At 39.5% G+C, this 11,792-nt stretch overlaps 1 protein-coding gene and 1 pseudogene across 3 annotated transcripts; both read left to right on the top strand.

Annotated features, from left to right (window-relative positions):
• Positions 1-5,947: 5,947 nt before the first annotated feature.
• On the top strand, positions 5,948-9,157 carry LOC146482643 (uncharacterized). 2 transcript variants are annotated; one of them, XM_085106913.1, is made up of 3 exons: positions 5,948-6,242; positions 7,461-7,808; positions 8,500-9,157. In XM_085106913.1, exons 1-3 carry the CDS (start codon positions 6,068-6,070, stop codon positions 8,988-8,990), a joined length of 1,014 nt encoding a protein of 337 aa, XP_084963039.1. In that variant the 5' UTR covers positions 5,948-6,067; the 3' UTR covers positions 8,991-9,157. The 2 variants fall into 2 exon arrangements, with proteins under 2 accessions (XP_084963039.1, XP_084963040.1); XM_085106914.1 differs by having other exon boundaries at positions 5,950-6,242; positions 7,464-7,808.
• Positions 9,158-10,447: 1,290 nt separating this feature from the next.
• Positions 10,448-11,784, top strand: LOC146482642 (uncharacterized; annotated as a pseudogene). Its single transcript, XR_014864073.1, has 3 exons — positions 10,448-10,593; positions 10,723-10,792; positions 10,959-11,784. The product of XR_014864073.1 is annotated as an uncharacterized LOC146482642 (transcript).
• Positions 11,785-11,792: the final 8 nt, after the last annotated feature.

The raw sequence follows: 11,792 nt of genomic DNA, 5'->3' as shown, positions 1-11,792 counted from the left end.
CAAACCTGGCCCCAGTTGTTCAAAGAGCGGATAACTTTATCCACTCGATAAGTAGCTATAGACCTTTGTCACTCGGCGGCCATGTTGAGTCTCAGGAGAATAAAAAGCTTTGTTTTTGCACGGTTAGCCTCGCCCACACGCGAATTCAGTGCGAGGCTAACCGTGCAAAAACAAAGCTTTTTATTTTCCTGAGTCTCAACATGGCCGCCGAGTGAGAAAGGTCTATCCAGCCGAGCAAATGTACTCCAACCAATGCTTTTGGCAGGTTTTTTTCACTCAACCCCATTGTTAAATTTGACATATCCTTCTACTCTATTCATGAATTATAGGACTATCGATAAACTCTTGCACGCATTTTATCTGCCGGATAGCGAACTATCTAGTGGATAAAATTATCCGCCCTTTGAACAACTGGGGCCTGATAACCAAGTCAGTACCGCTTAAATTGAGCGCCAATTGAATACAAATTTCGTGTATATTTCTATGGGATGTTAAACCAATGACATAAATATTATTAATAATAATATTTTATTAAATTTTGGGGTTTGGTTTTTGGTTTCTTAAAAATAATGTGCATTCACATGTAATGATATTGTTTCAATTGGCGGTCTGCTTTGAGGTTTCTTTTTCCTGACACTCAACACTAATCACTTATAGCTCCCCAAAGTATGATCAATATAATTTTAATGTAATAAGCATTGTTTTAATCACTTGATCTCCAAACTGAACCATTAAAAATTTGTTGCGTTCGTTAACATGCAGCGTTGATTTTTCCTGTTAATCTTTCTCATTCAAAGCAGCTGATATAGCATGAAATTTTTGCGGAAGTTGTACTTTGTGGATTGAATTACTCGTTTTCTAGAGCTTGAGGACAGTGCTTCCCTATACAGAGGTATTTTCCATGGTTTACGACTATGCGAGAAAAGCAGATCTCAGCAAGCGCTTTTCAAAACGAAACTTGGGGGTATTATTACCACGAATTTTTCAGAGATACTTAAACAACAGCGATTCTGAAAAGCTCTTAAACACAAAACTTTTTTTTTTTTCCGAGTTTGAACTTACCGGTAGTTATCTCTGAAAAATGCATGGTTATCCCCAATTTTTCTATTCAAAATCCAGTAGCCCTTGCTAAACAATGCTTTTCCCGCATAAAGATAAACCATGCAAAATACTTTTGTATAACTAGGTACTGTACTCTAAGAAACCAGTCGGGAGTACAAAATGTAAATTTCTTATAATTTTAAAGGGGCTATATCGCGTATTTTTAGTATCGCTTTAAAAGGGACGTCTATATATACAACAGGGGGATGAAAAGAAACCCTAAACTGTAAATACGTTTTTTGGCTACAGATTGCCAGGAAGAAAGTGGATTTCCCCGAGGGGCGTACTTCCGTATATAAGCTGTATAGAGGAGTATGTACTGCCCTATATGAGTTATATACACTCGATCGCAAAAATGTTGACACCTAAAGAGCATAAACCGTGAACGATGATTTGTGGGTAGGGTTTAAACAAATAACCCCATTTCCATAATCAGCAATATACTATTCTCATTCTTTGCAATAAAAAAGTACAGTGCTGACTTAATTCTTCCGAATAATTTTCCACCAAATATTGCTTAAGTTCATTGACTGATTTGAACTTAGGCAAATCGCGAATTGTATATCACTCAAATTGGCCCTTGTTGGCCAACTTGGACACATTAAGGAAAGCTTGGACAGTTTCCATCATTTACCACGTGCAACTAATTTTGGTCATCAACCGTCGCACGAGAATAGAATATTATGCAAATAAATTTAGTACACTTATACCCGTAAAGCCATTGGGTCTCATCGTTCACGGTTTATGCTTTTTAGGTTTCAACGTTTTTGCAATCGAGTGTATATAGGTATGTGCAGCACCAAAGGGTTTGTACCCCGCGGGGTACTGCCCTATTGAGGTATGTGCAGCGCCAAAGGGTATGGGTTTTGAGCCATTTTGGCCTTAAATAGGGAAAAGATTTTAATTGCTTTGGTATGAAAGTCTGGCAATGGGTGTGGATTTACAAAAACGGATATAGATCTGAACTGAATGGGTACGAAGTTTGGATGCCAGGTCTGAAAATGGAAACCGGAAAAGTACTAATTTCGTTCTGAAATAGGTTCAGGGTTTAAAGAACCGAGCTGCACACCCACAACAAAAATTCCGAAGAGTACCCCCATGGGAATACATTTTGAAAAATAAAAGGGGCTAATTCAACATTGTTTATAGCGAAGTTTATACATAGAGTGATATAGTCCCTCGAAAAATCCAAAGAAAAACGAGAAATTTCGTGCCAGTCGACGGTAAATCGCATTTTTTCCAGCAATCTTGTAAGCGTAAATGTCACAGTCGAATCTGATTATGGTTGGGATTCCTATTGGAAATGTTTAAAGGCTTCTTTTATCGTGAAGTGTTGGTATGTTCTCTTTATTATTTATTAGGGATATAAATATGGGTTAAGTTTTTGAGTGGATTCAATCACAGCTGTCAAATGCTTGGAACAACTCCCATATTTAAACATTTGGTGCCAGTCTGAAAGACTTGTTTTTATTTTTCACACAATGTGGTGAACGGATTGAGGCAGTCGCGTTCTCACAGCTGGGGTCCTGTAGAAAATTTGCCAAGGTGGATTTTACCGTTAGGCCATTTCCGAGTTGCTTTGAACCTCTATGAAAGCGAGGCTAAGGGCAAAGCTTTTCGTGTGAACATTAATTTTGACTAATTTTCACAATAAAAACAATTACTATGCACGAAGCCTCGCTTTCATAAAGAGGTTCAATGCAACTCGGAAATGGCCTGAGCGGCTATCAACTATTTAGACAACTGACTTCTTGAAGTAAATTAATAAAAATAAACAGTACTCAATATCATCGGGTATGTTTGAGAAATAAATAAGATTTGCCACATTCGCTCATATAGTTGTGTTTTAAATCGAACTGAAATAAAGTACAAATTGTTGATTTTGTTGCTGTTGTTGTTGTTGTTCACCCGAACATTAACAAACCGCGAGAGCTCTGGGAAACAGATTGCTGCTTGAAGACTTGAATGTACAAACTAGGTTCGAAATACGTGCTCCCTCTCAGCCCCCGATGGATAAAAAGGCACTTGCATACGCCGGGAGCACATTTGCACTCCAGCACTCCAGCCGTGACAAGTAACTACAAAAAAGAGCCATCCAGTGGGAGCCATTTTGTTGCGTAGACTGAATAAAATTTGACTTATCTAGATGGTATTTCAACACTCGACATTTCAGTAGAACCTTGAAATGTTTGGTACGCTATTAACTGACTAAAGAAATGTTTCAGAATAAAGTTTTCTTCTCAATCAATGGCGCGTTCATATTTACTTAATATCAACGCGAAGGAATGACTGAATGTAATTGTAAAATTACATTGGATAAGGCGGTTTGCAGTCTGTTTCACTCTCGAACTTTTTGTTGTCGCATTGAAAAAACAACGGGCGAGAAATATAATCCTTTGTTATCGCACTCGGTTGGCTTAATAGCCGGCTAAACTTAAGAGGAAAGGGGGACTCCAAGAACGTTTAGATTGAGTGTCACTGGACCCTTTAACCTGCAGCTGCATTGTTTTTTAGAGCTGGGAACATTGTTCTGTTGTTCGCTATTTTTTCCTCTCGACCAACCATGTAAGACGTTGCAAACGGTACAGCACCCCGCATTAACAGCACTGAATATCGATTGCAAAGAGGGTGTATTTATGACTCGTTGGAGTTTTAAAAGGAGTGAGAAACACGCTCACAAAACCAGACAACAAATAGTGAAAAGTGCACGTATCCCAACAAGTCGCTTTTATAAACCATTTCATAAACAAAGTGCGTGTTCAGAGATTTAAATACTGGTTGACATTACACAAAAGTACTGATTTAGTATATTTTTAAGAATTTGGCTAAATTAAGAATAACTCAAAAATAGAACATTTATGTTTATTTTTGACTTTGTTTTTATATTTCTTTACAATGTTGACATGCGTCAACCACTAAAATTAAGATTTACAAGAGGAGAGACATTCTGCTGATATCGTATGTGATATCACTGATCAATATATGACTGTGGTTACAAATACTTACGGATTGGCAAGTCGATAGCCTTTAAACTATTTTACATAAGAACACAATTCAGGGCCACTGAGCGGAGAACTGAAATTTAGGCTCTAAACTGACTTACAAAAATTTTAGAAATTTCGGTAGCCTCAGTGAAAAATTTCCGGAAACGGAAATTCTGAAAAAGTAGTCTTCGTTTTCCTAGTTTAAACGTATCAAATGAAAACTCGTGTGCTGTTTACACATTTCGCATCTTTCGCACCAGTTGCACGTCTTTAGCTCTCATAGCCATAGCATAGATTTGTCTCAACCGAAAAGCCTGGCAGTTTCTTGAGGTAAATGGAAGACGTCGACATTTATTCTTCGTACTCTAATAACATTTCGTCCTGAAAAGAAAAGGATCGAATTATAATTTCTCATGTCGCAAAACTCTAAAGTGACATTTCACCAAACGAAACACTAGCGTCTCATCACCATTAACTCCTCGTAGGCCTTCCGAACGCTGAGATATTAAGGGCGACTCGCACGATACGACTTTGTCGCCTGCGACAAGCTTACGACAGGCCTACGACAGGAATTGTCTCGTGTAAATCAAACCTACAACTCGCTTTTGACTGTCGTGTACGTCACAAAAAATGTCGTAGGATTTTAAAACAGGTTGTAAAATCTTACAACAATCGTACGTATAGACATGTTGAATGAAGAGAGTTGTGTGCGATTTTTTGCATGACGCGAGCAGCGCGCGCTCTAGAAATCGCACGCGACAGTCGTGAGCAAAAGTTGCACCGTCTAAATCGACCTTTACGGAGGCTTAGCAACGACGACGGCGACGGCAACGAGAACGTCAAAAAGGCAATAAGCTGAATAACCTAAAAAACTCTGTACGTGCATTACACTTTTGGTTCATTTCTATGCCGTCACTACAAGACTAGGAAGTGAAATTTCCTAATGGGACGTTGTATGGAGGGCGTAAACACAAGACGAGAATTTTTTTTCCTCTTTCTAAACTTGGGTGCGGTCTCCAAGAATTCAACTCCAGGAAATTTCACCTACATTTGACACTTACAGCGAGTTGGAATAATCGCGACGACGTATTTAAAATTCATTTTAATAGTGACGTTTTCGCTGCCATCGCCGTCGTCCCTGCAAAAGCTCCCTCTTAGCTCGCCGAGGTAAACCGTCTGAATAAAACATGATATCGAAATTTTTCCGAAAACGATTCATCAAGGTTTCTTTTTGGTTAACGACGACATGACAATATCGATTTTAGCAAAATATTGGCTGCCTTTTAGCAAGTAGAAAAGGCAAGGTATCAATCCCTTAAAGACTGTGTTAGAACATTTTAAAAAAGGTTTTCTTACTTAGAGTCTTATCGGTTTTGAGATTTAAGTTGGCTTAATTACGAAATGTATGACCCATTAAAGGAATACTTCTTCCACATTTGACTAAAACACGTATCATGAATTTGATTTCGCCTCAATATCAAAAGGTCTTTTATAATTGTTATTGTGTCACGTTGTGAACGATACTAGTCAAGAAAGACGTCAATATGTGGGATAAAGACGCATGTCAGCTATTTTTAAAATACTCATAAACACTTAAAACGCGGCATCTAGGGAATTACGACTGTATGCGCAACGATATGTAAACTAATAGGTATATCCTGGGAAGCTCTCCAGTTTTCTATTATTAAGTAAGTATGTTTTATTATAGATTATCATGGGTGAAAATATTCAATATGATGGATATTTCAAGTAACAACAACAATAAGCTTATCAATTGTTACAGTCAAAAGCGTCATTGAGTTCTGCTAGCCAATGGAAACAAAATACAAAACACTATAAAATAGAAGGCGGAAAAATCGTTAGAATTAAACCTTCGTCAGATTATGTTATTTTAACAGCACAAAGCATTTAAATAGGCTTGTTAATCGAGAAGAAAAGTCATAGTTTCTTGGTGAGCTGATCAACACAGCAAACCAGAAATTATGCCCAGGGCAGGGCTGATTTCATTAGCTCTGTGCTCTGTTCTGTTGATTGCAGCTTGCAACTGTGCAACTTTCTCAAACGAAATTGAAGCGGAGCTGAGAGATCTTCATCAGGCCGAAACCTTTGAGGAAAATGGCGCGATTGAACTCAATAACAATGTAGAGGAAAGAGAAGGTATGTGATTGATACAATGATTGGCGGTACAATTCTGTACGGATCGATGTAGAAAACAAAATGAGCTTTGCCTTGGAACACTTCACGTTGCCTCGGACTACCCTGAAACCCGTTGTTCAAATTATTTACCTTATTAAAGGATTAGTGTTCACTTTTCTCCCGCTTCACTTACTTTGGGAGATCGTGGGGCGGGGGGAGGGGGGGGGGGGGGGTGAATGGTTCCATTCTAGGTTTTTCTCTGCATTGTCATGTTGTTTCATTGGGCAAGAGACTTACGCTACATCTATTTGTCTTTCTCTACCCAGATATGTAAATGAACCCCAGCGTAGAAATGCTTGGCACTACTAAGCATCTCATCAAGAAGGGGGGAAAAATACTCGGATCATTATCAGTAGCTGGGCACAGACCCATATACAAAAATAACACAAAAAAATAAATAGAATCCTCTTTATGCAAATTGTATCACTTATATATGTTCCTACTACATAGGTGGCCTATGTTACAGGGCTGCATGGCCGAGTTAAGCTCTGGCCACAAACCTGGGGCCTAAATTCGAAATCAAGACTAATCTGCCTTCTCATTTAATTTATCGTATAACTAAACGAAGAGGATCAGTGTAAATTTAATTTTTTTTGTCTTTTATTTCGGCCGCTTTTAACCCTTTAAGTCCTAACAGTGATCGGCATCAAACTTCTCCTTGTAATATTAATTTTTATTCAACTCCTGAGGTCCTGAGAATTAAGGATATGATCATCCAAGGTGAATTTTCTTCATATTTTAATAACTTCTCCCCAGTACTTTTATAGGAAAAGTATGGGGCAGGATAGGAGAATTTGTTCCTTGATATATATTAGGGTTAAGGGTTAAACTGTGAGTCGATCCAAGATTTTAGCGTCAATTTTTAATGTGACCATTAACAAGAGTTATAAAGTTTATACTTTATATAATTGCCCTTTGTAAAAGAATGCAGATAAAAATAGTTTCTACTAAGATTTCTAAAGAATGGGGGAAGGGGTCGGGGAGGGAGTGAATAAATAAACTATGACCATAATATCGGAATAAATATTCTTCTCCATACATTGGCATCAAAGTCTCCACAGGGATTGTGCAATTCCTTTCCTGAATTTTTTTCTTTCCTTTTATCTTAAACCAAGGGCTATGACAGCTGACTAATTCTTTTTTCTTAATTTCTCAATTTTACTGTTTTCTTTTTTAAAGCAGAATCTGCGCCCATTGAAGAGAAACAGGATTGGAGCAGCGAGGACGAGGAATTTAACAGTAACGAAGACGGCAACGAGTCAACAGATGAAGTCGAAGACGAAGATGAAGATGAAACTGACGATGGTCCCGAGAACGAAGAACATAAGGAAGACGAAGATGGCACCGAAGATGAGCACGAGGACGAAGAAGATTCCGAACACGAGGATGAAGTCGAAGGGGTAGACGAGGATGCGTCAGACGCCGATGACGAAAGCGACGCTACGGAAGAAGACAACGAAGTGGAAGATGAAGATGAACCCAGTGCGGACATCGCGGAATTAGAAGATGAAACCACGCAGCTTGAAGGTATGTATAGACAACCATCAAGTAAATAACACTTGTTTTCCATTCACTAACGAAAAAAATCGGTATTGAGGGATTAATATTTTGCTTTTCGTGGTAGAACATTAAGGACTGAATAATGGTCAAAAATAAAACACACACACAAATGATAGTGGAAAAGCTAATGTAAAACTAAGCACAGGTACACAGATAAAAAAAAGACTTTTCTTGAGTCCAAAGTTGGTTGCTGCGGGCTCTTTTTCTTACTCCTAATAATAACCGCGACGAAACCCAAGACGATAGTTTCTTGTGTTGCCCCCAAAACATGTTTCGTGTTGCAGACTATTCTGTTTCATTTTCTACCAATCATTAATTTTTGCCACAAGACTGGTTGCGCACACGGAGGGGGGAGGGGGTAAGGAACTCCCCTGTAAGCTATATAGGTATGTGCGGCGCCAAAGGGTATGGTTCTTGTAGCCGTCTCGGTCTATGGTTGAAATAGATTGTAACCATGCATTTTGGTCTGAAAGTCTGAAAACGGGATGGGGTTTACAGAAACGGGTATGGATTCTAGAAACCAGGTTCCCCCCTCTCCCCCAACCCTTGAATTTCTGAAGCTCACAAGCTCTGGAACGGCGTACTATATAGTCACAGTACTATAAATGAAGTAACAAGGCGTTTTTGTCGTTTGTTTGTTTTCTTTTTTGTCTTACAGAACGAAACGATTTGTTGGAAAGTGAAGATCCTCGGAGACGACAGCGCAGGCGTCGCAGGGGGCGCAGAAGAGGCAGATGTTCCCGGAGACGTTGTAAACGGCGACGACGCCGCCGTAGAAATAGACGGACTAGGAGACGACGTAGACGAAGGAGAAGAAGACGGAGGCGACGACGTGGACCGTGGCGTCGACTGTGGCGTAGACGTAGGTGGCGTCCGATAATAATTCCGATATTGCTGAAATGCGGAGGAACGCTTTTTAACCCTATTACGCAACGGTGCTGCAGAGACGGGGTACAAAGCGTCATTGTGCCTAGAAGTCGTGCGTGCCCTACCACCGGGCCAACCGCTGGACCAACCGCTGGACCAACCGATGGACCAACCGGTGGAACAACCGGTGGACCAACCGGTGGACCAACCGCCGGACCAACTGCCGGTCCTACAGCCGGACCTACCGGTGGGCCTACTGACGCACCTACTGCTCGAAAATAATTTCATCCGGCATTGAAACAGAATCAAAGATGTATCAGGCTTAGATTTTAAAAGAACTGCTTGATGACAAGTTTTAAGGAATAAAGAAAACACTAAAGTAGTCTTCGAAACACAAATTAAAATGTAGGACTAACATTTGGAAATAAAATTTCAGCAGCTTGATTGCATTTTGGTGCCTGACTTCTCTGTCTAGCAGTATTCCCACTAACACATATATCGTTAGTATTGTTTCTTAACAATATACATAGAGGATATTACATGACCACGCGGAGATACGAAATTTCTCTTCGAATGTTGAAAAATATTTCACAAGTGTGCGGAGCAAACGAGTGAAATATTTTTCAACACGAGAAGAGAAATTTCGTATCTCCAAGCGGCCATATAATGTTCTGTTTATTATGTTAACACTAATGAAATACCAAATCAATGCAAAAGGCGCGATTTCTTATGAAACCATAGCAGCGGTGATCTTTTCACGTGTGAAGGTAACATGTTATTTTCACGTGTGAAGATATCATATTTTCGCGCGAAAGCTCACCTGGTATTTCACTGGTGTTTTGCGACATCAGCCCTGACAATAGCCTGTTCTTAAGGAACATTACTTAGGATACATCTTAACTAAGAAGGGCTTTGTGAATCCGCACCATGGCGCATTTAGTGTCGCGTTATGTTATTTGGTTTGCTTAAATCAAACAGGGTGGCCGAGTGGATAAATTGCCGGCCTTGAAAGGGTCAGAGGAGAGTCATCAAGCGTCAGTTTTGACTCTTACTAGTACTGGAACATCCTGGCAAAAATTAACAAAGGTGTATACGCCCCTGGTCGCTAGCTGAGGTTGTTTCTCGGTAGCCTCAAGTCAGTCAACTCCTTGGGCACACCCGTAATTAGTCAAGCGATCTTCCTCCTTCCAGTTGGAATTTTTAATATGTTATGTTCAATTTCCATGTTTTGGTTTATCGTGTCTTATTACTTGGCCCCACCAGCAGTTTATACTGACCGAAGGTAAATGAAAGTTTTTTCTGGTATTAAAGAAGACCCATATTTGAGTTGATTTGAGATAAAAATGGTGTACACAGTCAAACTAAACTTGTATTCCTGAAGAGGTTTTTTAGTTTACTTTCTAAGCCGCGTCCGTTTTCAGTGCCAGTTTTTTTTTTTTTTTTTTTTTTTTTTTATGAATAGTTTCAAGGTTTAACGTTTTCTACAAGGTTAAAGCTGGTAAAAAAAAAAAAAAAAAAAAAAAACTTTATAAAAAATTGAGAGGCTGCACACACAGAAGCAAAAAAAGGCAATCCTTTTAATTCCATGAAATGAATTCTTACCCTCAGTGTTTTCACCGCTGCCCCAAGATCGATGGCCCCATTGTACAATCTCCACGGCACCAACAATAGCTAACAATCCATCAAAATGGTGACAGAAACGAAAAATAGGCGAACACCTCCCAACTCCGTTGGCAATACCGACCTTAAGCAACCCTGGACGGCGATCCCGAGGAGGTCAACCGGAAGTCAAGATTGCGTTGTTGACTGCAATTTGCATAATAGTCGAGCCGTCCACCTGACGTCGCGGCGGTCGTTTTCACCAGTTTGGCGGTGTCTCGAGAACGTGAGTTTGTTTTTGAATGTTAACTTTGAAATCCGTGTCTTTTCCAAGCCTAATCTGGATTATATTCTAAACTACCGATATTAGGTCGCATAAACAAAAGCTATTGATTTTTTTCTTTCTTCTTTCCAGTGCAAAAACGCAAATTCACAGCGACTATGGCGAATCCTGGAATTGAAGTTCCCGCCATTGCTAAAAATGGGTAAATATATCTTTTCTTTTCATGGCATTTACCTCGGCTTTCTCCGAAATGTACCCGATTTTCAAAACAAAGCTGATAGGATTATTTAAGTAACCTTGAACATGGAAAGCTCAATTTATTTGTGAGCGATTTTATCTTGCTAACTTCAGTTTATTTCAATTTATAGGTCAAATATCATGGAGTGGACAGAAAACCACGATGTTATTTTGTGCCGAGAAATCCTAGTTAGCGAGCCCTATAAATTCAAACCTCGAACATTGGAGAGAGGGAAGGTATGGGACGAAATAGCCGAAAGACTCAACAACATCAAGGATCCAAAGTTTAAAGTCTCAAAGCGATCGATCCGAGAGCATTTCCAGCTTCTGCTTTCAAAGTTCAAAACAAAAATGAAAACCGAGCAGCGGGCGTCTGGCATTAAAGTCGAAGATACCGAAGTTGATAAGACCATGGAAGAAATTTATGAGAAATGGGAGGCTTCAGAAGGGGAACAACTGAAAGGAAAGGAGAACACGAAGAAAAAAGCTGAAGTAGATAAAGCTAGTGCGGAAGAAGTAAGGCTCAGAGCGACGGAAAAATTAAGCGAAACGAAAAAGAGAAAGAACGCCGAAGAGGGATGTGCTGTCAAACCTAAGAAAACACGAAGAAACGGAGGAGAAACTGTAGAATTCCTAAGAGAAAATCACAGAGGGATTACCAGTTTCGACAAGAGGAGTTGCGTATAAACCAGAAAGAACAAGAAAATCTGCAAAGCATTCAACAACAACAACTGGAAATGATGAAGATGATGCAACAGCAAAATAATGCTATGATGCTTCTTATGTCTAAATTTGTAAACAAATAGACATTCCGTGCATTTATTAACTTGCAGACCTGATAAATTGTCTCCCTTAAAACTTGTTGTCGTTTAATATGTACAGCTCGTTGTACTTAATAGTTTTATATGGGCTGTTCAGTTGAGGTTGTAGTTGTGAACAATGATCCTACTATTGTGATCTGACCG

The sequence above is a fragment of the Pavona decussata genome, unplaced genomic scaffold (assembly GCF_977016875.1).
Source record: "Pavona decussata unplaced genomic scaffold, jaPavDecu1.1 SCAFFOLD_45, whole genome shotgun sequence".
Classification (NCBI taxonomy): Eukaryota; Metazoa; Cnidaria; class Anthozoa; order Scleractinia; family Agariciidae; genus Pavona; species Pavona decussata.
This window is presented reverse-complemented; position numbering and strand designations above follow the sequence as displayed.